This window comes from Mobula hypostoma, chromosome 23 (genome assembly GCF_963921235.1).
Source record: "Mobula hypostoma chromosome 23, sMobHyp1.1, whole genome shotgun sequence".
Lineage (NCBI taxonomy): Eukaryota > Metazoa > Chordata > Chondrichthyes > Myliobatiformes > Myliobatidae > Mobula > Mobula hypostoma.
In genome coordinates, this window is record NC_086119.1 from 4,390,971 (window position 1) to 4,418,843 (window position 27,873).

The 27,873-nt window shown below is 45.1% G+C and overlaps 1 protein-coding gene across 5 annotated transcripts in view; it reads left to right on the forward strand.

Moving 5' to 3' along the window:
* LOC134336945 (bridge-like lipid transfer protein family member 2) overlaps positions 1-27,873 on the forward strand; it is a 117,843-nt gene that overhangs the window by 45,043 nt on the left and 44,927 nt on the right. For 3 of the 5 annotated variants that reach the window (XM_063031642.1, XM_063031645.1, XM_063031646.1), the window contains exons 16-23: positions 930-1,938; positions 4,841-5,032; positions 5,112-5,314; positions 6,051-6,169; positions 7,138-7,358; positions 8,607-8,797; positions 18,835-18,934; positions 27,138-27,337. In XM_063031642.1, the coding sequence (XP_062887712.1) occupies positions 930-1,938; positions 4,841-5,032; positions 5,112-5,314; positions 6,051-6,169; positions 7,138-7,358; positions 8,607-8,797; positions 18,835-18,934; positions 27,138-27,337 (2,235 nt within the window). The remainder of the gene's footprint in view (positions 1-929; positions 1,939-4,840; positions 5,033-5,111; positions 5,315-6,050; positions 6,170-7,137; positions 7,359-8,606; positions 8,798-18,834; positions 18,935-27,137; positions 27,338-27,873) is intronic. The other 2 variants (XM_063031643.1, XM_063031647.1) reach the window with 1 other exon arrangement.

The following is a 27,873-nucleotide window of genomic DNA, read 5'->3' on the forward strand; positions in this document are numbered from 1 at the left end:
CCAATTAGCCTATTAACTCATGCATCTTTGGTTCCCAACCTGGAGTCCATGGGCCCCTTGCCTAATGGTATTGGTTCATGGCGTAAAAAGGGTGGGAGCCTTTTCTAAGGGGTCCATCATATTTCTGAACCGTCCACTAGACCATAAGACATAGGAGCAGAATTAAGTCACTTGGCCCATCGAGTCCGCTGCACCATTTGATCATGGCTAATTAATTATCCTCATCCCCATTCTCCTGCCTTCTCCCCGTAACCTTTGATACCCTGACTAATCAAGAACCTATCAACCTCCGCTTTAAATATATCCAATGATTTGATTTCCACAGCCGTCTGTGATAATGAATTCCACAGATTCACCACCCTCTGGCTAAAGAAATTCCTCTTCATCGCTGTCTTTGTATTCTGAGGCTGTGCCCTGTTGTCCTAGACTCCCCGCTATGGGAAACATTCCCTCCACATCCATTCTGTCTAGGCCGTTCAATATTCAATAGGTTTCCATCAAGAATCAATTTTATTAGCATTATATGTTTATATGTATTAAGAATTTGAGATCACCCCTCATAAGATAGAACATAGAACATAAAACACAGGAACAGGCCCTTTGACCAAATGAGCAAAAAGTAAATCAAAACCCTCCCAAAAATGACTCCCTCTCAAAACTCCAATCATTCTTCTAAACATGGGTCCAGCTACTCTCAAACGCTATCTCATTATTTTGCTCTGTTTTTGCACTTACTTTAATATTGGAATTTATAGTAATTTCTAATGTACTGTGTTGCTGCTAGGAAACAACAAATTTCACGACATCAGTCCGTGATAATAAACATGATTTTAATTCTGTGAGAGGCAGCTCAGAGGCTGCTCTCACCCCTCTCCTCTGGTGTTGGAGTGTATGATGGATGTGCGTATAACTCCCTCACTTTCTTCCAGCTGCGATCCCTGCAGGACGTCAATGTACAGTGGGATCCTACCAGCCACATGTTCCTCTACCATCACCTCCAGGAGGCCAGGCAAATGCACCAGAGCCTGCAGGCAAGCCTGGCAGCGGGTAAGCTGCCAGTGGGCAAGAGCAGTGTGGGTAGGAGGTCCGTCGGTCTGGAGCTGAAGAACCTGACAGTCAGCGCAAAAATTGCCCCCGAGCATGTGGTCCAGCTGCGGGCAGTGAATGTGTTGGGCAGGGTGCAGGGCGAGGAGAAGCAGCTGCAGGCCTCCCAGCTGGTGCTGGTCTTCGACGGTCACGACATCTTCTCCTTCAGGGAGGCTGAGGTGCAGAGGGAACTGTGGGATCCACTTCCAGGCGCCAGAGTTGGGATGTGGACCATCCAGCTTTCCAGCGCCTCGGCAGAGTTCCCTTTCCGTTACGATTTCTCCAGCGCCTTTGACCAGTGTGTGACCGTGGCCAAGTGGCTGAAGGCATTGCACCGTGTTGGCGGTCCACCACAGGAGGGGAAACCAGCGGGACCACTGCCCTCTGACATAGTCCTCCGCCTGGGCCAGTTCTCCTTCGTCTTCCTGGACAGTGTCTTTGAGGTAAAGCTGCGAGATGACTATGAGCTGATGAAGGATGAGAGCAAGGAGAGTGCCAAGAGGCTGAAGCTGCTGGATGCCCGGGTGACTGCCCTTCGCAAACGGCATGGTGAGCTGCTGCCCGCCCGCAAGATTGAGGACCTGTATGCCTCACTGGAGCAGACCAACATCAACATGTACGTGCAACGCTCCCAACGTCTCTACACCAACACACCCATGCGCAAGGCCCTGCTGACCTGGCTGATCACTGATCTGGAGCTGAGAGCCACGGCCGAGGCCTCCACTCACGGCGCACACCGTGTGCAGGAGGAGATGCAAAGGCTGGATAGCTCCAGCCCCTTCCCCAAGGACGGCCTGCGGCTCCTCATCCACTGGTGCCGGCTGGTGAAGTTCCAAGCCAAAGCATTTCTTGGTGAGACTGAGGGGCGGGGATGGGGGTGCTGAGGGGTCTTGGGTACGTGGCTTGAGTTGGAAAATGTGATGGTGGGGCAGTGTGGTTGATCTTCCCTGTGTTCACTCTCTAACTCCGCACCCCACTACCCTCTCTTCCACTGACACAATGTCACTCTGTCTCCATCTCAATCTCCTCCGTTACCTCACCCCTTTCCTTTTCTCACTTCTCACCTGTCCCCTTCTCTCCACCTCTGTGTCCTCTCCCACCCCTCTTCCAACTTTCATCTAGGTACTTTAAAGAATGTAGAATATAGTACAGCACAATTCCATACACATATCACTCATGTTTTTTAAAAAAAAGTAAGCCTGCCTCTGACACTCCCCCCCCCCCCATACTTTCCAAACACTTTAAAATTATACCCTCTCGTAATAGGCATTTCCACCCTAAGAAAAAGGTCTCTGGCTGTCTCCTCTTTCTGTGCCTCTTATCATCTTGTCCACCTCTATCAAGTCACCTCTCATTCTCCTTGCTTAACCTATCCTCGTACGACATGCTCTCCAATCCAGACAGCATCCTGGTGAATCTCCTCTGCATTCTCTCTTTGTCCTTTTTAAAGGTTTTATTGACCCTGGTGGAAGATGTTTTCTGTGAGCTAGCAGTATCAGGGTTATCTGGTACAAAGGTTTAATTGGTTTATTGCTGTCACATAGATTCATAGAAAAGTCCAGCACAGAAGCAGGCCCTTTTGCCAAACCATTTAAACTGCCTACCCCCATTGACCTGTACACTGTCCATGCCCTCCACTCCTCTACCATCCATATACCTACCCAAACTTCTCTTAAATATTGAAATTGAGTTGGCATGCACCATTTGTGCTGGCAGCTCATTCTGTGTTCTCACGACCCTCTGAGTGAAGAAGTTTCTCCTCATGTTCCCCTTAAACTTTCCACCTTTCACTCTTAACCCAAGACCTCTAGTTGTAGTCCCACCCAACCACAGTGGAAAAAGCCTGCTTGCATTTACCCTCATACCCCTCATAATTTTGTATATTTGTATACCTCTCTCAAATCTTCCCTCAATCTTCTACATCCCATGGAAAAACAGTCCTAACCTTTTTAATCTTTCCTTGTTACTGAGGTCCTCCAGACCTGGCAAAATGCTCGGAAATTTTCTCTGTACTCTTTCAAGTTTATTTACATTTTTCCTATAGGCAGGTGACCAAAACATCACATAATACTCCAAATTAGGCCTCACCAACGTCTTATATAACTTCAACATAACATCTCATCTCCTGTACTTTTGAAGGCCAATGTGCCAAAAGCTTTCTTTACAACCCTAGCTACCTGTGATACCACTTTCAGTGAATTATGAACCTGTATTCCCAAATCCCTTACTTCTGTTGCACTCCTCAGTGCCCTACCGTTCACCGTGTAAGACTTGGTTGGTCCTCCCAAAGTGCAACTTTGTCCGCATTAAATTCCATGTCCCATTTTTCCAGCTGGTCCAAATCATACTGCAAGCCATGATGGTCTTCTCATTGTTCACTACACCCCCAATCTTGGTGTCATCCACAATTTTTTTGATCCAGTTAACCACATTATCATCCAGATCGTTGATATATGACAAACAACAATAGATACAGCACCGATCCCTGCAGCACTCCACTAGTCATAACCTCCTATCAGAGAAGCAGGCACCTACTTCCACTCTCTGGCTTCTCCAGCAAAGCCAATGCCTAATCCAGTTTACTACCTAATCTTGAATGCTGAGCAACTGAAGCTTCTTGACCAACCTCCCATGCGGGATCTTGTCAAGTACCTTGCTAGAGTCCATGTAGACAACATCCACTTCCTTGCCTTCATCAACTTTCTTCTTAACTACCTCAGAAAAACTCGTTAAGATTGGTTAGACATGACCTACCACACACGAAGTAATGCTGACTGTGCTTAATCACTCCATGTATATCTAAAAAATCATATATCCAGTCGCCTAGCATACATTTCGATAACTCTCCCACTACTGATGTCAGACTCACCAGCCTGTAATTTCCTGGTTTATTTTAAGAGTCTTAAACAACAGAACAACGTTAGCTATCCAATCCTCAGGTTCCTCACCTGTTTCTAAGGATGATTTCAAAATATCTCTGCTCGGTCCCCTACAATTTTTGTACTTGCGAGGTCCGAGGGAACAGATGATCAGGCGCTTGGGATTTATCCACCCTTATTTACTTCAGGACAGCAAACACCTCCTCCTCTGTAATCTGTATAGGATCCATGAAGTTGATGCTGCTTTACCTCACTTTCATAGACTGTGTCCATCTCCTGGGTAAATACAGATGCAAAAAATTCACTTAAGATCTCCCCCATCTCTTTTGTCTCCACACATGGATTCCCATTCTGATCTCACGGAGGACCAATTTTATCCTTTACAATCCTTTGCTCTTAACATATCTGTAGAACCTTTAGGATTCTCCTTCACCTTGTCTGCTTGGGCAACCTCATGCCTTCTTTTGGCCCTCCTAATTTATTTCTTAAGTGTTCTCTTGCATTTCTTATACTCCATAAGTACCTCATTTGTTCCTGCCTTCCTGTACCTGCTATGCACTTCCTTTTTTTTGGAACCAGGGTCTCAATACCCCTTGAAAACCAAGGTTCCCTGTACCTGCATTTGTTATCTTTACCTTTTATTCTGACAGCATACAAGCTTTGTACTCACAAAATTTCACTTTTGGAGGCCTCCCAGTTAGAAAGCCTGGTGGTGCACGCCTTCAGGGTTTTGTGTCTCACAATGCCCACAGTCCAAGGAAGAGCATCTCTTGTCTGAGAGACTCAAACTGCCTGTGAGTGACCGAGCAGAGAAAGGATGGCGGTGGTGCTGACGGAAATGATCATGGGTCACTAACCACATGTCATCCCTGCAGTTCGAATCCGTGATTACCCTCGGTATCTGTTTGAGATACGAGACTGGAATCTTTCGGGAAAGCTGATTGGGTCCGAGGAGGATGGACAACCCCATGCAAGGCGAAAGGTGAAGCTGTCCCTGGGAGCTCCCTGGGGTGATGCTGTAATTGAGAGGAACATGCCCCCTTTGAAATGGTACCATGACTTTGAGTGTAAGTACTGATGCATTTGGCTCTTGTGCTTCTAGACAAGCCGGATTGGGCTCCTCACCACTTCCCTTTGCCTCTTCAGCCCAGGTCTCCCTCTTCACCATCGTGTGGGGTCCATGCTGGGACCCAGCCTGGACGCTGATTGGACAGGCCATCGATCTCCTCACCAAACCCACGGTGGACCCAAGCCCACCCCTCACCTGGTGGGACAAGAGCCGGCTGCTTTTCCATGGGACCTGGAGAATGGACATCGAGCAAGCCAACCTGCACCAGCTCGCTACTGAGGTATAAGCTCGAAGAGATGGCGAGAAAGAGCTAGGGGTGTTGTAAACATGGGGAGGTGGGACAGGAGAAGGAGGGGTGGGATGGGGAGGAGAGAGGGAGAGACTGGGAGGGGTGAATTGTCATGTGTCTGCAGGGAGAGGGTTGGGGAGAGTGAGGGAGGGAAGTGGGGAGAGGATGAAGGCAGAAGAAAGGTGAGGGAGAGAAATGGAAGTGGGGAAGGTGTAGAGGAAAGAGGTGGAGTGAGGTGTATTACAAGGTGAAGGTAATGTGGGTAGGGCATGAGAGATGGAGGGGAGGAAAGAGGTAGGGAGAAAATTATCTTTATTTGTCACATGGTCATTGACAAATTGAAACATACTGTGAAATGTGTCGTTTACGTCAGTGACCAGCACAATCTGAGGATTGTCATGCAGTGTTTTCATGCTTCTGTCACCAACATAACATGCCCACAACATACTTCCCCTAAGCCCTGCATCCTTGGAAAGTGGGAGGAAACCCGAGCACCCGGAGGAAACCCATGCAGTCACGGGGAGAATGTACGAGCCCCTAACAGATAGTGGCGGGAATTGAAACAGTGGCACTGTGAAGTTTTGGGAAGGAGGAGAGTGTTGGGTGGCAAGGTGAAAGGAGGGTTTGTGAGCAGGGTTCAGATGGGATGGGGTGGATGCCATCACAGAGCAGAGTGGGAGGGGATGGCTGTCATGAATGCCTCTGGTTACATACTATCATCCTACAGGATCCATACAACACCACCGAGAACATGCACTGGGAATGGAGCAAGTTACAGTTCATCTGGAAGAATTGCCAATTTTGCTTTGCAGGCGACCTTGATGTCAATGTGCGAACTGCATCAAAGTACGTCCCTACCCCTCTACACGTGTCTCCTCTTCTGCCCTCTCCCCTGTCTTTCTTGTACTTCTCTTTGTCTCTCTGTTATTTCTGTATTGAGGGAGCGCTGCACTGAGAGAAAATGGGAGAATGGTGAGAATGCTGTGTGGGTTTGTGTGAGCTTTATCATCTTGCAAGTGCATAGGATTCATTAGTCGAGTGGGCTAGACATTGGGTGAGCCTTTATTCTGATCAGGGGTTGGGTATAATGGGCTGCTTCAGTGACTGCATCACCCCATCACACTCAACAAGTAAGTGCCAACCAAAGAAGGCACAACACCTCTACTTCCTTAGAAGTTTGCATAGATTTAGCATATCATCTAATACTTTGACAAACTTCTAAAGATGCACGGGGGAGAGTATGCTGACTGTTTGCAAAACAGTGGCCTGGTATGGTATGTAAACTCCAGTGCCCAGTAACGGAAAAGTAGTGAGTACAGCCCAGTACTTTGCAGGCCAAGCCCTCCCCACCATTGAGCACATCTACATGGAGCATTGCATAAGAAAACAGCGTTCATCACCGAGGACCTGCACCATCCAGGCCATGATCTCTTCTCACTGCCACCGTCAGGAAAAAATACAGGAGCTTCTAAGTCCCACACCACAGAGTTCAGGAAAAGTTCCTACCCTACAACCATCAGACTCCTAAACCAGAGTGAATATCTTCACTCACCTCAACTGAACTGATCCACAACCTACAGCTTTACTTTCAAGGACTCTACAACGCATTCTCAGTATTATTTATTTTTTATTTGCACGTTAGTTGTTTGTCAGTCTTTGTTTATGCATAGTTTTTCATAAATTCTATTATATTTCTTTATTTTCCTGTAAATAAATTAATTTAAAAAATTAATCTTAAGGTAGCATATGGTAACATGTATGTATTTTGATAATAAATGTTACTTTGACTGTGACATTGTTTACTTCCTCCATAGGTACGATGACTGCTGCTTTCTTCACTTACCTGACCTGCGCCTCACCGTTGACCTCCAGTGGGTCTGCCAGGGAAACCCCTTTGACCACCACAGCGTTGCGTTGTGCTCCCCAAACAACCTGCAAACGCTGCCAGATGGAGAGGTGCATGATTCCTATAAACTCTTCCGATCCCGGAATGTCAACCTTTCGGTAATGATGAACCTGGATGCATCAGGCAGAGGTGAGTGTGACCACAAGGACTGACCCTGTGTATGCCGGTTTATGCTCGAGTGAGTGTGTACTTGAACGGTGGGTATTTACACGAGAGTGAATGTGAATGGGAACAGAATGTTTACACTGGTGTTAACACGAGTGTGAGTGTGTACTGGAGCGGTTCATTTACGTTGGTATTCACACAAGTGTGAGTGTGTACTGGAACAGTGCATTTAGACTGCTGTTCCCACGAGTGTGAGTATGTACTGGAATGGTGGGTACTTACACTAGAGTGAATGTGAATGGGAACAGTATATTTACACTGGTGTTCACACAAGTGTAAGTGTGTACTGGAACAGTATATTTACACTGGTGCAGCCTGTCAGGGTACCGTGGAGAGCATTCTGACAGGCTGCATCACTGTCTGGTATGGAGGAGCTATTGCACAGGACTGAAAGAAGCTGCGGAAGGTTGTAAATCTAGTCAGCTCCATCTGGGGTACTAGCCTACAAAGTACCCAGGACATCTTTAGGGACCAGTGTCTCAGAAAGGCAGCGTCCATCATTAAGGACCTTCAGCACCCAGGGCATGCCCTTTTCTCACTGTTACCATCAGGTAGGAGATACAGAAGCCTGAAGGCACACACTCAGCGATTCAGGAACAGCTTCTTCCCCCCTGCCATCTAATTCCTAAATGGACATTGAACCCTTGAACACTTCCTCACATTTTTTAATGTATAGTATTTCTGTTTTTGCACATTTTAAAATAATCTATTCAATATACATAATTGATTTACTTATTATTATGTTTTTTTTTTACTCTGTCTCTGTTTGATTATAGCATTGAACTGCTGCTGCTAAGTTAACAAATTTCATGTCACATGCCGGTGATAATAAACCTGACTCTGATTCTGACACAAGTGCAAGTGTGTATTGGAACAGTGTTTACATGAGTGAGTGTGTATTGGAACAGTGTGTTTACACTAATGTTTATATGAGTGTGGGTGTACAAGAACAGTGTGTGATTGCACTGGTGTTCACACTAGTGTGACTGTTTGTGTACCAAAAGGGTGTGAGTTATACTGCTGTATGTGTCTGTGTCTCGGATGGGGAGGCCAGGTGTTTACACTTTGCTGTGAGTGAGCACATTGTTTTTTTCACATTTTTTGAAAAATCCAGAATGATGTGGTAAGTGTAACCTGGAGAGTGGAGCTCCGCTGTGCTGGTGGTCGCTGAGATGTTGGGGCAGTTGATAATAACTACTGTTCCGCACTCAGGAAGCACCGAGTCTCGAATCCTGTTGTACAGCAGCACCTTGCGCTGGATGCAGAATTTCTGGGCCACGTGGACAACTGTTTCCAGACCCATCTGTCGGGGGAAGCTCTTCAATAATCTGAAACCAAGCAAGAAGAAGCTAAGCCAACATTACAAGCTGGTGTCCTTCAATCCCGTCTTTCCCCAATTACAGGTACTGTGCCTTGTCCTGACCTTCAGTGATCCATTCAGCAGAACAACAGAAACAACAACAACAGAAACAACAACAACAGTAAAGCAAGCCCTTTTCCCACCCACGTAGACAGACCTCCACCCGAGCACATCTTCGGGACTCTTGGACATCAGGCCTCCAACCTCTATTCTCTGGCCCAGACATGCACATGTCAGGCCTGTGACCTCCAGACTCCATTGTGGACTTGCTGGTCTTTGGTAAATGCTGCTTTGCAGGCAGTTCATCCTGCAGTTACAGATCTGTATGCATCTGGATGACTGGGAATGTTTCCTGATGACCTGTAGCTCCCCGCTGTCCTGTTTCCCACCATCTCTGGAAGTCCATAAGACATAGGAGCAGAATTAGGCCATTTGGCCCATCGAGTCTACTCTGCCATTCAATCATGGCTGATCCTCTTTTTTTTCACTTCACCAACCCCACTCCCAGCCTTCTCCCCGTAACCTTTGGTGCTGTGGCCAACCAAGAACCTATCAAATTCCGTCTTAAGTACACCCAACAAACTGACCTCCACAGCGGCCTGTAGTAACAAATTTCACAAATTCACCACTCTCTGGCTAAAGGAATTTCTCTGCACCTCAGTTTTAAATGAATGTCCCTCTAACCTGATGCTGTGCCCTCTTGCCCTAGACTCCCCCACCATGGGAACATCCTTTCCACATCTAATATGTGTAAGCCTTTAAACATTCTTTTTTTAATTTTATTTTTATTTGGATAAGGAATTCACAATTATCATGTACTTTTTTCACACATATAACCTTTTCCATTTTTTTGTATGTATAAAACTACAATTATTTTTCTTAAGTACACATTGAGATGATATAAAAGGAAAATAAACATTTAAATAGATAATTATGTACTGTGGTAAATCTAACCTATTAGGCTAAGTAATGAAATTAGTTGTTAAGAAAAATGGTAATAATAGTTTCCATACAACCCTTCTGGACCATTTCCACTAGTCCAAAATGTTGCATACAAGCCTATATACCAACCATTGTAGGTGTTTATATCCCAATTTGTTCGTGCTTGTTCCTGCCCGCAGACATAATTATCCAATCCCTATGTACTTATTTACTTAATTTTTTCATTTTTTTTATCCCTTTCCCAAATCTTTCCCTTTACTTGTGTTAATTCTCTATTTTCCAAAAAAAAACAAACATTTAGACTAGGGGTGCTTACATTAGCAATATTACTGTGTTGATGAGAAGAGCAATATAAATCATTAGGAGAGTCATCTAAAGTCTGCTCGCATTGGGGTTATATATTCAATCCATTTATTCCAGATAAAATGTTTCTTTTTGAGTTCTCAGGGAGTAAGTCAACTTTTCCATTTTAAATATTTCCAAGATAATTTCGTACCAATCTTCTAATGTAGGTGGTATTGGATTTAGCCATTTTCTAGTAATTGATTTCTTACTTGCCGCTAAGAGGGCCTGCAGCAACTTTATATCTTCCTTCTGTTCAAGGAACAATACATGCCCCAAATAGAGCGTCTCAAAGTTCAGAGGTATCTGGGACCTAAGTACCTTAACTAATGTTCTATGAATACCTTCCCAAAATAGACTTGATTTAGGGCAATCCCAGAAAATATGAAAATGATTTGCCTCCTTGGAGCCGCACCTTCTCCAACACATCACATTTGTATCTTTATATTTTTCCTGATATGGGGTCTTGAAGTATCTTACAATGTTTTTCCAACAATGTTCTCTCCAAGTCAAAGAATTAGTCGAGGACCATTGAAAGCTGCAGATTTTCCCCCAAGCCTCCTCTGAAAGTACCAACCCCGCTTCTTTCTCCCACTTCTCTTTAATATACAGTGTATTTACATTTTTAGCATGGGAGAGTGCATTATATAGGCGAGAAACTGATTTACTAGGTATTGAACTGCAAGCCGAATTCAGAATCTTGAAAAGTTCTAATTCTACTGTTGATAGGTCTGTATATCTACAACTCTGGTTAACATAGTTTCGTATTTGAAGGTACCTAAAAAAGTCATTATGTTCTAGGCCATGTTTGTCCTGCAGGATTTGGAAACTTTGTAATACTCTTTTATCTATAAATGAGAGGTAGGTTGTAAGACCTTTCTTTATCCATAGCTCAAATCTTTTATCTCCTCTGTTGGGAAGGAATTCGGTATCATATGCACACCATCTAAAGAGTTTTAACATGTTATTAATTCCACATGAATTAACCACCTTCTGCCATACTTTTAATGTAAGATTTATCCAAGCATTATTAAATTTTTCCAACTGGGCCATCAATCCTTTGTCAGCTATTGAGGCCTGAAGAGGAAAACTGTCAACTAATCCAAATTCTATTTCCTTCCATCTAGCCTTATATTCCCTATTACACCAATATAACAGAGGGGTTATCTGTGAGGCATAAAAATAATTTCTCAGGCAAGGAAGAACCATACCTCCTCCTTCCTTCCCTAACTGTAAGGTGTTATATCGAATTCTAGGTTTCCTTCCTTGCCAAATGAACCGGGAAATCCATTTGTCCCATTCCCTGAATTGATTATCATCCACCTCCACTGGTAAAGTACGGAAAAGATATAATAACCGAGGAAGAATATTCATTTTTATAGTATTTATCCTTGAATTTAAACTTAAAAAGGGGATAAGATTCCATCTATGCATATCTGCTTTTATCTCTGAGATTAATGGCCCATAATTTACCTGTGACAGTGTTGAAAGATCCTTCGGCAGGGTTATTCCTAAATATTTTAATGATTTAACTTCCCACTTAAAATCGTATGTATCCTGCAATTTTTTGGATGGTGTATAATTTAGGGACATAACCTGCGTTTTCTTTACATTTATTTTATAACCTGATATTTTCCCAAAGTCATCCAACAGTGTAAACAATCCTATAAATGATTTTTCTGGTTCACTCATATAGACCAAAACATCATCTGCGAATAACGCCACTTTCTGTTCAATCCCTGCCACCTTGATACCTTTTACGATTTCGCTCTGTCTTATTAGTTGGGCAAGTGGTTCAATATATAGCGCAAAAAGGAGAGGAGAAATTGGGCATCCCTGTCTAGTGCCTCTCTCTAAAATGAAGGAGTCAGAGAGGTCCCCATTTATCTTAATTCGGGCTGTAGGGCTGTCATATAGAGTCTGAATTACTTTAATAAACCTTTCTTGAAAGCCGAATCTTCCTAACACTCTGTATAGGAATGCCCAACTAACCGAATCAAAAGCTTTCTCAGCGTCCAATCCTATTACCATTGTCTCTGTCTCGTTCTTATTAACCTGTTCTAATATGTGCAGAGTTCTCCTTATGTTGTCCTGTGTTTGTCTTTGTTGAATAAATCCAATCTGGTCTAAATGGATTAGACCAGGTAAAAGCTTTTCCAATCTGTGCGCTAATATAGATGTAAATAGTTTGTAATCTAAATTAAGAACACTAATTGGCCGATAATTGCCACATTCTAGTTTATCTTTACCCTCTTTAGGAATAACTGAAATAATCGCTTCTCTCCAGGAAGGTGGAGTTTCTCCTCTCTGCAAGATCCAATTAAAGGTGTTAAGTAGTAATGGGGCTAACTGTGTCTTCAGGGACTTGTACCACTCTGAGGTAAACCCATCAGAACCCGGGGACTTTCCAGCCTTTAACCTAGAGATGGCCACGTTCAGTTCTTTGACAGTTACTGGTTCTAATAAACTTTCATTTTGTAAATCTGTAAGTTTAGGTAAATCTAAAAAATTCAATACACTGTCTATATAGGGCTCATTGGGGGCCCGGGGTTGGGAGTACAGCTCTCGATAATATGTTTCAAAACTCTCTTGACTTTTCCCTATTGTACTCTCCACAAGCTTTGTCTTTGGATTCTTTATTTTATGAATTGTATTGTCTGCTTGTTGTTTTCGTAATTTATATGCTAATAATCTAGCTGATTTACCTCCTACTTCATAATTCTTTTGTCTCAGGTAAAGAAAATTTCTTTGAGTTTCCAACGTATAAATATCACCAATTTCACTTTGCAATTTCCTAATTTCCTGTTTTCGATTTGAATTACTTCTGTTGCTATCTACAACTTGAAGTTGTTTTAATTTTCCTTGAAGGTCTGCTAATTTTTGTGCATTGATTTTTTTCATGTGAGTAGTAATGGAAATAATTTTCCCTCTCAGTACAGCTTTCAATGTATCCCATAAAATCACTGGTGATGTTTCTCCCGTGTCATTAAGGTCTAGATATTCTTTGATTTCTCCCCTTAATCTCTCCATTACTTTCAGGTTATTGAGTATATGTGAGTTTAGCCTCCATAGTGTTTTCCTCATTTTCCTTTCCAGGATTAGAGACATAGAGACTGGGCTATGATCTGACAGATCAATTGTTGCAATATTACAGTTTTCTATCCTGAGTCTATCTGTATTAAAGATAAAGAAATAGTCTATCCTTGAATAGGCTGAATGAGGGAAAGAGTAATATGTATAATCTTTACTAGTAGGGTGTAATTCCCTCCAGACATCTATAATTCCCAACTCCTCCATCAATGAATTCACTTTCCGAGTCAGAGGTTTATTCTGAGTAACTATTCTTGAAGAATCTAATATAGGATTTAATCTAATATTAAAATCCCCTCCACAAATTACTACCCCTCGAGAACTGACCATTAGGTCAAAAGTGTGTCTATAAAATGACCATTCACTACCTGGAGGAGCATAAACATTCAGCAATGTTATTTCTGTACCTTCTATTCTTCCTGTGATTTTTACAAACCGTCCTTCTTTGTCTCTAGTCTCTGAAATATGTTCATAATTAAGAGTACTTGATATTAAAGTAGCTACCCCTCTTTTGTGACTCAATTTATATGATGAATAAAATACATGCTTAAAACCCATTCTTTTTAATTTTCCATGTTCAGATTGGCTCATATGTGTTTCCTGGAGGAAAGCTATTTGTGCCCTCTCTTTTTTCAATTTAGACATAATCTTATTTCTTTTAATTGGATTCAAAACCCCATTAACATTATAGGAAATTATTTTTACCAATTCAGTTTGCATTTTTCTCTAGTAGAAAAAAAGCACTCTCCTTTTCTAACCAAACAGTAAGCAATCCCTTCTCAACAGTAAACCAAGACATATAACCACACCCTAGACATTTCTGAACGTATAACATTTGAAAATTTTTCCCGACTTCCCACAGTGAGGCCTGAGCACCGACCCGCCTCAGTTCAGAGGGATAACCTCTATCTTCACCCTGTGTTAGAGGGCCCTCAGCAGTTTGAATAATCATAGAGAATTTTCTCCTATTTATGTCTCGACCATATTGCTATCATTCAAGTTATTCCGCCCAGTTTATTTTCAGTTACCAGTTTTCATTTTACTTTTAAGTCCAATTTACTCTTTTCAGTCATTTCTCTTAATTAATCTGTATTCTTTGTACATTCGCGTCTGAATATTTGCAGCTTTTCCTTGTAGTTTGACACTCTGGTTCGAGTGGAGCGTCCTCGCCCCACTAGCTGCCACGACTTCTGCCGAATCCTCTCCAGTAGCGACTCCGGTTGGGTGATAACTTTAATAGGTAGTCCCCGGTCCGCCAGGTCCAACGTTGCCTCCTCCACCGTAGCGTAAGTTTTTGTCCCTTCATCGTAAAAGACTCTCAGCCGAGCTGGATACAGGGTCTGGAATCTGATGTTATTTTCCTTCAGGACTCTCCGTGTTTCTGTATATTCCTTCCATCTGGCAAGAATCCCCGGTGCGTAGTCGTGGTCTAAACTGATTTTGCAGTTGTTCCATATGAAACCTTTCTTTTGCTATGCTCTTTTAAGCACCTCTTCCTTCGTTCTGTAACTGAGAAATCTGATCAGAATCAATCTGGGCTGGGCGCCTGCCGGAGGCTGTGGTGCCAACGCGCAGTGAGCCCTTTCTATCTGTAGGTCTTTTGCAGCCGGTATATCAAGGTTCTCTCTAAGCAGCTTCTCCACGAAGGGAATCATCAATCCGGGTTTACCTTCGGGAACTCCGTAGATCCTCACATTTCCCTTCTCGAGCGGCCTTCTTGATCTATTAGTTTCCACTGGAGCTGGTCTTGTAGCTTCAGCATTTCTGCTATCACTTCCTCGGCGTTTTGTAGCTTCCCTTCAATTCCAACAATCCTCGCTTCGGCTTCATCTATCCGCGAGTTAGTTTTTACTATTTCTCCTTTAATATCTTCCAGCTGTTTGCTGTTATCTTGTCGGAACTCGCGAATCTCTCCGAGAATCAAAGACAGAGTCACCGATTCCCCCTCATTATCTCTGTCCTGGCTTGCCGTGGGGGAGCTAGGCTCGTCGCCTTGCTGCATCTCTTTATGTTTATCAGCCTTCGAAGCGGACTTTTTATTCTTGTTCTTAGACATCATCCTTGCCCCTTTTATTAATATAGTTATGCAATATTAAGTATTTGTCTAAATTCGATTTTGGGGCAGTTTACCTTCTTTTTTGTCGAGAGACCTTTTCCTTACGCCGCCATTCCCTTGATCGCCTTTAAACATTCTAAAGGTTTCAAAGAGATTCCCCTCATCCTTCTATATTCCAGCAAGTACAGACCCAAAGCCATCAAACATTCCTCATATGATAACCCTTTCATTCCCAAAATCATCCTTGTGAATCTCCTCTGAACCCTCTCCAATGCCAGCACATCTTTTCTCAGATGAGGAGCCCAAAACTGTTCTCAGTACTCAAGGTGAGGCCCCACCAGTGCCTCATAAAGCCTCAGCATTATATGCCTGCTCTTATATTCCAGACCTCTTTAAATGAATGCTATCATTACATTTGTCTTCCTCACCTCTGACTCTACCTGCAAGTTAGCCTTTAGGTGTTCTGCATAAGGACTCCTAAGTCTCTTTGTACCTCAGATTTTTGGATTTCCTCCCTTTTCAGAAAATAGTCTGCACATTTATTTCTACTACCAAAGTGCATGTCCATACATTTTCCAACGCTGTATTTCATTTGCCCCTTTCTTGCCCATTCTCTTAATCTGTTTAAGTCCTTCTGCGGCCTTCCTGTTTCCTCAACATTATTTGCCCTTCCACCAATCTTCGTATCATCTACATATTTGGCAACAAAGCCAGCTATTCCCTTATCTAAATCATTGATATACAGCATAAAAAGAAGTGGTCCCAACACTAACCCCTGTGGAACATCACTAGTCACTGGCAGCCAACCAAAAAAGGATCCTTTTATTCCCATTCGCTACCTCCTACCAATACTCTAACCATGTCAGTAACTTTGCTGTAATACCATGGGCTCTTAGCTTGGTAAGCAGCCTCGTGCGTGACACTTTGTCAAAGGCCTTCTGAAAGTCCAAAAGTGCAACATCCACTGCATCCCCTTTATCTATCCTACTTGTCTCCTCAAAGAATTCCATCAGGCAAGATTTTCCCTTAAGGAAACCATGCTGACTTTGTTCTATCTTGTCCTTTGTCACCAAGCACTTCATAACTTTGTCATTAACAATTGATTCCAACATCTTCCCAACCACTGAGGTCAGGCTAACTGGTCTATAATTTACTTTCTCTTGCCTTCCTCCTTTGTTAAAGAGTTGGGTGACATTTGCAATTTTCCGGTCCTCTGGAACCACGTTGGAGTCCGATGATTGTTGAAAGATAGTTACTAATTGCTCCAATGTCTCTACTGCTATCTCTCTCAGTCTGTTGAGCACTACCTCCCTTGTAATAATAACTGCACTCGATTCTCTTCCCTCATACCCTTCAACACCTGGCACACTGTTAGTGTCTTCCACAGTGAAGACTGATGCAAAATACTCATTTAGTTCATCTTTTCCCTCGTAATGATTCTCTGGTTGCTTTCTGTAAGGTTTTAAAAGCTTCCCAATCCTCTATCTTCCTGCTAATTTTTGCTTTGTTGTATGCCTTCTCTTTTGCTTTTACATTAGCTTTGACTTCCCTTGTCAGCCACGGATGTACTGTTTTGCCATTTGAGTTTTCCTTTGCTTTTGGAATCCATCTATCCTGCAACTTCCTAATTTTTTTCCCCAGAAATTCAAGTTCTGTCATCCCTGCTAGCATCTCCTTCCAATTTACTTTGGCCAGCTCCTCTCTCATACCACTGTAATTTTCTTTACTCCACTGAAATACTACTACATCAGGCTTTACTTTCTCCCCATCAAGTTTCAAATCGTACTCAATCATATTGTGATCACTGCCTCCTAAGGGTTCCTTTAAGACCTTATGTTTCCTAATTGCCTCCAGTTCATTATATAACACTCAATCCAGTATAGCTGATCCCTTATTAGGCTCAATAGCAAGCTGCACTAAAAAGCCAAATTTTTCATAGGCATTCAACAAATTCACTCTCTTGAGATCCATTACCAACCTGATTTTTCCCAATCTACCTACATGTTAAAATCTCTCATGATTATCATAACATTGCCGTTTCGACATGCTTTTTCTATGTCCCATTGTAATCTGTAGTCCACATCCCAACTACTGCTTATAGGCCTGTACATACTGCTATCAGGGTCCTTCTACCTTTGCAGGCCACAACCCACAAAGATTCAACATCTTCCAATCCTATGTCACATCTTTCTAATGATTTGTTGCTGTTCTTTACCAGCAGAGCCACACCCATTCTGCCTACCTTCCTATCCCTCCGATACAACGTGTAACCTTGGACATTCAGCCCCTAACTACAACCATCCTTCAACCATGATTCAGTGATGGCCACAACATCATACCTGGCAATCTGTAATATTGCAACAAGATCATCCACCTTATTTCTTATACTCTGTGCATTGAGATATAACACTTTCGAGTACTGTATTTGCAATATCTTTTTGATTCTACATCCCTAATGCACTGATACTCACCCTACTGGCTGCAGTTTTGTCTTATCGTCTGCCTGCCCTTCCTGACAGTCTGACTGCATGCTATCTTTGCTTTTTCACCATTGGTCCTATCCCTTCTGTCTGGTTCCCAGCCCCCTTCCAAATAGTTTAAACCCTCCCTAACAGCTCTAACAAACCTGCCTGCGAGAATATTGGTCCTTCTGGGGTTCAGATGCAACCCGTCCCTTTTATACAGGTCATACCTCCCTCAGAATAGATCCCAATGATCCAAGAACCTGAAGCCCTGCCCCTGTACCAGCTTCTCAGCCGCACATTTATCTGCCAAATCATCCTGTTTCTACCCTCACTGGTGCATGGCAGAGGCTGCAATCCAGAAATTACTACCCTGGAAGTCCTGGTTCTTGGTTTTCTGCATAACTCTCTAAATTCTCTCTTCAGAACTTTTTTGCTTTTCCTTCCTATATCATTGGTACCAATATGTACCAAAGTAATCTGGTTGCTTTCCCTCCCCTTCCAAAATGCTGTGAACGTGATCTGAGGCATCCCTGACCCTGGCATCTACGAGGCAACATACCATCCGGGTGTCTCTGAGAGTTCTGCACTCTCAGGATTTCCGAGTTTTTCCAGATCTCTGGAAGTTTCTGGATGGCTGTTGGAATAACCAGGCTGTCTGCTTGACTGCAGATTGTCCAGATCCTTTAGGGATTTTCTGTAAGTGTCTGGATTTCGTGGTCTTCATGAAAGCGTACAATTGTTTCTGGATGCTCTAGATTTAGATTAGATTAGCTTTATTTGTCACACATACATAAAAACGCAAAGTGAAATGTGCCAACTGTATCAATGCCCAACACAGTCCGAGGACGTGTTGGGGGCTAGCCTACAAGTGTCGCTATGCTTCTGGCACCAATATTGCAGGCCCACGACTTACTAACCCTTACTAATCCGTACAACCTCATAACGTGGGAGGAATCCGGAGCACCCAGAGGAAAGCCTTACTGTCTTGGGGAGAACATACGTTCAGTGGCGGGAACTAAGCCTGGATTGCTTGTGCTGTAATAGTGTTATGCTAATGCTATGCTACATGCCAGAGAGATTGTTGGAGTCTCTCTAGATATACCCGGGAGTGCCTGGGTATGTTTCTGTGAGATTTCTGTTGACATTGATCATCTAATCCTTGTGATTCACCCCCTCATTACCCAGGTTCATTACTGGGCTTCATTTGCCCAACAGCGGGGTATCGAACTGCAGTGCTCCCAAGGGTACGTGTCCTGCCGAGGAACACAGAGGTTCATTCCCCAGGGTAAGAAAGATTTGCGTTTCCATTCAAGAACCAGTGCGTTTTGTTATCACAGAAACATGGTCAATCTATACACAAGCAGTTCCCAAATGTACCAGCAAATAACAATGTATTTGTGTAGCAATATTGATGCTGAATATTGGCTAGAGATTTCAACAGGCTTAAAGTAGAAGCTGTGGAACTGGGATGTTAGAGGAAACTGGACCACCCAGGGAAATCCACAGGGCTCACAGACAGAAACTTTACACTCCACACAAACAACCAGGTGTCTGAAGCAGTGAAGCAGACTCATCCAGCTGCTTTGTCCTATCCTCATTTGCAGAGGGAGTTTAAAAATTCTACCATAATTTCCTCCTCTCCCTACTTCCCATCACCTTTCTTCACTGTCCCCCTCTCCTTCTCTCTCCCAGTCTGATCTCCCACCATCTCCCTCTCCTCCTGTATCCCCGTCTGATCGCCCATCACCATTTCCATCATAGGAAAGAGTTTGTCAAATGTGTTAGTTTCCTTCATCAATACATAGAAGTCCCAACTACAGAGAGTGTGATACTAGATCTCCTATTAGAGAATGAGACAGAGCAGGTGACAGAAATTTGTGTAGGGGAACACTGCATCTATTGATCATAATGCCATTAGTTTCAAGACAATTATGTAAAAGGATAGGTCTGGTCCTTGGGTTGAGATTCGAAGTTGGAGAAAAGGTGATTTTGATGTTATCAGAAAGGATCTGGCACATGTGGATTGGGATAGGTTGTTTTCTGGCAAAGGTGTACTTGGTAATTGGGAGGCTTTAAAAGTGAAATTTTGAGAGTACAAAGTTTGTTCCTGTCAGAATAAAAGGCAAAGACAACAGGTTTAGGGAAACTTGGTTTTCGAGAAATATTGAGGCCCTGGTTAAGAATGAACAGGTGTAGGCAGGCAAGAACAAATGAGGTACTTGAGTATAAGAAGTGCAAGAGAACACTTACAAAGGAAATCAGGAGGGCTAAAAGAAGACATGAGGGTGCTCTAACAGACAAGGTGAGGGAGAAATCTAAGGGCTTCCAGAGATGTATTCAGACCAAAAGAATAGCAAGGGACAAAATTGGTCCTCTGGAAGATCAGAGTGGTAATCTCTGTGTGGAGCTGAAAGAGATGGAGAGATCTTAAATGGATGTTTTGGATCTGTATTTACACAAGAGATGGACATGAAGTTTGTGGATATGAGGTAATACATAGGCGAGGTAATGGACCCTGTACAGATTGCAGTCTGCTGTCTTAAGGCAAGTTAGAGTGGATAAATCCCCAGCACCTGACAATCTCTTCGCTCGACTCTATGGGAGGTTAGTACAGGAGTTGCAGGGGATCTCACAAAGATATTTAAAACAACCTTAGCCACGGTGAGATGGTGGAGGATTAGAGGATAGCTGGTGGTGTTGTTTAAGAAAGGCTCTAAGACTAAGCCAGGAAATTACAGGCCAGTGAGCCTGCCTTCAGCGGTGGAAAGTTATTGGATTGTGTTCTAAGGGACTGGGTATATAAGTATTTGGATAGTGTTACGTACCCCGTAACTGGGTTGCCAAACCAGCAGAAATGGATCACTCAGTTGGAGTCTGGAGTACTAGAACTAAGAAAGTTTTATTAAAGAAACAAGCAACACAGTAATCGAAAGGATAATAAATGCAACAGTTCAGTGATGATAAACACACATATGCACAGAATTAAGATAACAGCATCAATCAAGCTCTATCGTTGTCTAGGGGTTAAATGACCAATTTCAAAATGACTCAAAGTTCAGTCCAGTTTGTAGTTCAGTTCGCAGTAATCGTTGCCATGGCGATGGACAACGTGGGGGAAGAGAGAGATAGAATAGGAACAACTCATCATTCAGAACGGCTTCACTCACAGACCAGCAAGATGGCTCACAGACCAGCGAGATGGCTCACAAACAGCATTTGGGCGGGTCCTTGGTGATGTCACCTGAGGTCACCGACTGTGACCCCTCCTCCAGATGCGGTCGATCCTCTGCAGTGAACCCGGCACCCAGGCAAGGGCGGACACACACCGGGTTCCCGCTGATCGTACCTTTCCACCCTGTGCGTTGTTCGGTACTTCTCACCACTCGTGAGAGGCGCACCGCTTCCAGGGTCTCGTTACCTCGGGTGGCGTGTGTGTCGTCTTAGCGAACCTGTCCCTTTTTATCCCCCTGCTGGGGTATCGCCTGTCCATCACTTCAAACAGTTCAGGGTTCAAAGGGGGGAGCCGCTCCAGACAGCTCTTCCTCCCACATCCCTTCATTACACATCTCCAGACGCTGCTCCATTGTTCCTTATCTCTCCTTCCCCTGAGGGCAGGTGGCAGACCAACTGCTGATGCCACTGATGCTAGCCCAGGCCAGCAAACATCTTAATTTTATGTGTATTCTCGTAACACTTCCCCCCTTTAAGGATTTTTACCGGGAGGTAAAAATTACAAACATGACTACATTATCTGATACATACACAATATACATCTTTAACAGTTATTTAGCTAATACAGAGAATTTGAAGCTGTCAACACCTTGACAGACAGTCATCACATTTTCTGTTCCTTTTACACGTGTTCTTAACAATCCCTTAGACCAGGCTCCAACTCAGCAAACTTCATAGTGGCCAAAAACACTGATGAATTGCGACCAATGTAACCTCTCATTTGGTTTTGTCCCGGACCACAACAACAAGGGTCGTCCCATTCCGACTCAATTTTCTCTCGCAAGGGCTTAGTAGGAGGGGGACGGGTATTGACCGCAGAGTTATTGCAAAACTTCCTGCAGTACCCCACCATCTCCAAAAGCCTTCTGAGGGCCCTCTTGTCTGTCGGGGTTGGGAGGTCAGCGATAGCCTGCACTGTAGCTTGCATCACTGCCAGCTGCCCCTGTGTCACCACAATTCCCAGGTAAGTGACATTCGTGTGGCCGAATTCATTTTTTCCAAGGGTCACTATCAAGCTGGCTTCAGACAGCCGTGTTAAATTGCCAATACACACCTCTGTGTTCATCAGCCCTTTAGTCACTGAATTACTCAAAAAATATGGGTGTTGTTTGCTTGGCTGCCCTATTGTAACCGACATAACCCAACGTCCCAGTTCTTTGCATTTCCTCGGGACAATCAAACACATGGGTGCGAGTCGTTTAATTACTCCTTCGGGGATTAAGGGAGAGACCTTATCAGTAGACCTGACCAAAACAATAGCCTTCTCCCATCTGACCGATCCCATCCTAATCTTTTCAAAATGGTTTTTTTCCTCTTAGCAGGGGGCCCCTAGCTTCATTGATTTCCACGCTAACACCGACTAGGTTTGTTAGCATATCAAAAGCCGGTGACCGTCTCAGTTCGCGTCGGTCATGATCAATAACATTTTTCCCCCTGGGCAGCCGGTAACTCTCTTTCATGATTCCACCAACTGTTTCCTCCAGCACCGCAAAATGTCCACCGGGGGGTACCTCGTGGGCCATGTTAAAAACCTCATCCCCATAACTCTTTTGCACCACCCCCCACTCCTCATCTGCGGATGCTGTACTTGATTTCCCTTTCTTCCTTAGCACTTCCTCCTCCGCACAATAGCTTGTCAAGGCTGTGTCAGAGAGAGCGGTCTCGGCAAAAACCATCAGCCCCTCGTCTCGCTCCTGCGTCTGCACAAATTCTTTCCTGGCTACTGCTACGTCCGTCCCAGCTCCCTCACTACCTCTTATCTCACTACACCCTGTCTCATACAAGGTTGGCAGAAATGTTTCAGCCAAATTCACCATCGCGGGCGGGGCCTCCATGCTGGCAGGCTGACCCGTCAATCTCACGACTGGGAACACGATTCCTCCGGCGATGTCATTACCGAGCAAGACTTCCACGTCTTTCATCGGTAATTCGGACCTCACCCCGATCGTGACTAGTCCAGAGACCAGGTTGCTCTGTAAATGTATCTGGTGCAAAGGGACTGACTCTGTCCCTTCCCCAACACCTTTGACCTCTACCTCCCCAGTCTGGGTCTCTGAGCTAAACTCTAATACACTCTTCAGTATTAGTGACTGACACGCTCCCGTGTCTCTCCAGATCCACACTGGAACTGGTTTTAACCTCTTTTTCACTGACACCAGTCCGGCCGAGATAAACCTCTCGCGCCCTTCCTGGACTTTTTCAGACCTGTCCTTCCCTAGCGGTTCGCTTAACAGCTCAATACAGCCATTCAAAATTTCCGCTTTTCCTTTCCCCGTCTCCTTCCTTGGGGCAAAGCACCTGGACGCAAAGTGTCCGACTTTCCCACAATTATAACAGACGACCCCAGGAGACTTCCTACCAGGCTGCTCCCGGTCTACCTTATCCTTTTCACTAGTCCCCGGCTTACTTTCTGACTTTTCCGGCGGACTCTCCCCGCCGTCCTGACTACCCTTCTGGTAGCCTTTACTCGGGGCAACCTTCATTTTATGCGTCAACGCATACTCATCCGCTAACTTAGCAGTTGCGGCTAACGTGGCTGCCTCTTTCTCATCGAGGTAGGGTCTCATACCCTCAGGGACACAACCTTTAAACTGCTCAATCAGAACCAGTTGCAGCAGTCTGTCATAATCCCCCTCTACCCCTTTCGAGGCGCACCAACGCTCACAATATGTTTGCATCTCGCGAGCAAACTCCAAATACGTGCGGTCCCACCGCTTCCTCGCATTCCGGAACCTCTGCCGGTATGCCTCCGGGACCAACTCATAAGTCCTGAGGATGGCCTCCTTCACCACCTCATACTTCTGGGCATCTTCCGGGGATAAAGCGGAGTAAGCTTGTTGGGCTTTCCCTTTCAGTACACTCTGAAGTAAAACAACCCACTTATCCCTCGGCCAGTCCTGACTTATAGCTACTTTTTCGAAGTGGAGAAAGTACCGATCCACATCGGTATCGTCAAATGGGGGAACCAGCCTAACCTCCTGGGTCGCCCGGAACCCTCCACCTTGGTTCGGCACGAGCCCCTGCTCGGCCCTTATCTTTAACTTCTCCAGCTCAAATTCCCTTTCCCTCTGTTTCTCCTCTCTCTCCAACTGTCTGTCCCTCTCTCTCTCTTCTCTCTCCAACTGTCTTTCTCTCTCTTGCCTTTCTACCTCTCTCTCTTTCTCCTGCCTTTCTAACTGCCGTACCCGGAACTCGTGCTCGAGTCTCAGTTTTTCAAGCTGTACCTGTACCGCGTCTCCAGCAGGTTTTTCAATAGACACCTCCCCCAGCTCACCTTGGGGAAACACACCTTTAGATACATAGTGCTCTACAATAGCTCTGTGTATCTCCTCTCTCCTCATTGTCGACTTCACCTTAGCAAGATTCACCCGTTTTGCCACAGCTATCAATTCCGATTTCCTGGCATCCTCTAATGCCTCCAAGGTCGGCGCCTTTATAAATTCCTCAACCTCCATTTCTGCTGTTTGTCTTTTCTTTCTTTCGGGAATTTTAACCCAATCAATTTACTCCGTCCCAAATTTAGCGTTCAAAATCGCGGACGAGAACCCCACTTATGTTACGTACCCCGTAACTGGGTTGCCAAACCAGCAGAAATGGATCACTCAGTTGGAGTCTGGAGTACTAGAACTAAGAAAGTTTTATTAAAGAAACAAGCAACACAGTAATCGAAAGGATAATAAATGCAACAGTTCAGTGATGATAAACACACATATGCACAGAATTAAGATAACAGCATCAATCAAGCTCTATCGTTGTCTAGGGGTTAAATGACCAATTTCAAAATGACTCAAAGTTCAGTCCAGTTTGTAGTTCAGTTCGCAGTAATCGTTGCCATGGCGATGGACAACGTGGGGGAAGAGAGAGATAGAATAGGAACAACTCATCATTCAGAACGGCTTCACTCACAGACCAGCAAGATGGCTCACAGACCAGCGAGATGGCTCACAAACAGCATTTGGGCGGGTCCTTGGTGATGTCACCTGAGGTCACCGACTGTGACCCCTCCTCCAGATGCGGTCGATCCTCTGCAGTGAACCCGGCACCCAGGCAAGGGCGGACACACACCGGGTTCCCGCTGATCGTACCTTTCCACCCTGTGCGTTGTTCGGTACTTCTCACCACTCGTGAGAGGCGCACCGCTTCCAGGGTCTCGTTACCTCGGGTGGCGTGTGTGTCGTCTTAGCGAACCTGTCCCTTTTTATCCCCCTGCTGGGGTATCGCCTGTCCATCACTTCAAACAGTTCAGGGTTCAAAGGGGGGAGCCGCTCCAGACAGCTCTTCCTCCCACATCCCTTCATTACACATCTCCAGACGCTGCTCCATTGTTCCTTATCTCTCCTTCCCCTGAGGGCAGGTGGCAGACCAACTGCTGATGCCACTGATGCTAGCCCAGGCCAGCAAACATCTTAATTTTATGTGTATTCTCGTAACAATAGACAGGGAATGATTTGGGATAGTCAATATGGCTTTGTGTGTGGTAAGTCATGTCTAACCAATCTTGGTCTTTTGAGGAAATTACCAGGAAAGTTGACGAAGACAAGGCAGTGGATGTTGTCTACGTGGACCTTAGCAAGGCCTTTGACAAGGTCCCACATGGGAAGTTGGTCAGGAAGGTTCAGTCATTTGGCAGTCACTTCGGATTAGACATTGGCTTTGCAGAAGAGGCCAGAGAGTGGTAGTAGATGGTTGCCTTTCTGACTGGGGACCTGTGACTAGTGGAGTGCTGTAGGGATAGGTGGTGGATCCATTGTTTGTCATCTATATCAGCAATCTGGATGATAATGTGGTAAACTGGATCTGCAAATTTGCGGATGACACCAAGATGGGGGTTATAGTCCACAGTGAGGAAGACTATCAAAGCTTACAGTAGGATTTGGACCAACTAAAAAAAATGGGCTGAAAAATGGCTGATGGAATTTAATGGAGAGAGGTACAAGGTGTTGCACTTTGGGAGGACCGTCCCGGATAGTTCTTAAATGATGAGTGGTAGGGCGTTGAGGAAAGTGTAGAACAGAGGGATCTGGGAATACAGATCCATAGTTCTTTGAAAGTGGCATCACAGGTAGATAGGGTCGTAAAAAGAAAAAGCTTTTGGCACTTCGTCGTTCATAAATTAATGTATTGAATACAGGAGTTGGGATGTTATGTTGAAATTGCATAAGACATTGGTAAGGCTTACTTTGGAGTATTGTGTCCAGTTTTGGTCACCCACCCATAGAAAAGATGTCAATAAGATTGAAAGCATGCAGAGAAAATTTTCAAGGATGTTGCTGGGACTTGAGAGCCTGCGTTATAGGGAATAGGTTAGTAATTTATTCCCTAGAATGTAGAAGACTGGGGGGAGATTTGATGGAGGTACACAAAAATTTGAAGGGTATAGATAGGATAAATGCAAGCAGGCTTTTTCCTCTGAGGTTGGTTGAGACTAGAACTAGAGGTCATGGGTTAAGGGTGAAAGGTAGAATGTTTAAGGGGAGACTGACGGGGAATTTTTTCGCTCAGAATGTGGAATAAGCTGCCAGCGTGTGTGGTAGATGCGGGGTCGATTTCAGCATTTAAGAGAAATTTGTGTAAGTACATGTTTGGGAGGGGTATGGAGGGTTATGGTCTGGGTGCAGATCAAGGGGACTAGGCAAATTAATGGTTTGGCATGGACACTATGGGCCGAAGGGCCTGTTTCTATCCCTCTATGACTCCATCTCCTTCTCCCCCTCTTTCCCACTGTTTCCCTCCCCTCCTCTCCCCATCTTCCCATCACCATCTCCCTCCCTTTCCCTCTCCCTCTACTCTCCCCATCACCTCCCTCACCATCTCTCTCCCTACAGCTCTTCCCCATCGCCATCTCCCTCCCTTTCTCTTCCCCATCGCCATCTCCCTCCCTTTCTCTTCCCCATCTCCATCTCCCTCCTTTTCTCTTCCCCATCACCATCTCCCTCCCTTTCTCTTCCCCATCTCTCTCTGCTCCTCTCTCCCCATCACCATCTCCCTCCCTTCCCTCCTCTCTCACCATTGCCATCTCCCTTCCCTCATCTCTTGGCCCACCCCCCTCCCCATCTGTCCCCTGTCTATCCCCCTCCCCTCCTCTCTCACCATTTGTTATCCCATCAGCGCAGTTCATTCCAGGAAGCATTTGGGTAACCTGCTGTTGCCCTGCTCTCTGGGTTTGAGTAGAGAGTGGGGTGGTGTTGCGGTAGGGTTCCGGGAGGGTCTCAACCCTGGACACCCTCCCTGTGTACTCATGGACAGGTGTGCCTCAGCAGGGGGCTCGGTGCTGAGACGGCCGATCTCGGAGTGGAATGTCACTGAGATGTACAGCAAGCTGAACCTGGTCACTGTCTACCTGATGACATCAGCTGCGGAAGAGAGTGCCGAGCAGCGGCTGGATGCGCAGGTGACCAAGACTCACCTCCTCAGCCTCTCATCCCTCAACTACCAGAGGCAGAACAAAGTGGAGGAGGTAACTGCGGTCGGAGGGAGGGGAGGTAACTGGTTGGGGGTAGAGGTGGTAATCCTGGGGCAAGGGGAGGTGATAACCATGGGGAAGGGAGGGGAGGTAACTGTGGTTAGAGGGAGAGGTGGTAATCCTAGGGCAAGGGCAGGGAGGAGAGGTAATTGTGTGGGACGGAGAGGAGGTAATGTTGTCAGGTGGGGAAGTCGTAATCCTGGAGTGACGGGACGGAGGGGAGGTAGTCATGTGGGAGGGAGGGGAGGTAAATGTGGTTGGGGTGAGAGGTGGCAACTGTGGTCAGTGGGGTGGAGAGGGGAGATGGCAACTGTGGCTGGGGGGGTGGAAGATGGAGATAGGAGGTGGCAACCCTGGTCGGGTTGGGGGAGGGAAGGTGGCAACCCTGGTAGGGGTGGGTGAGAGGGGAGATGGCATCCGTGGTTGGGGGGGGCAGAGGTGGCAATTGCGGCCGGTGCAGGGGGAGAGGGGAGGTGGCAACTGTGGTGGGGGGGAAGAGAGAGGTGGCAACCGTGGTTGGTGGGGGGGGA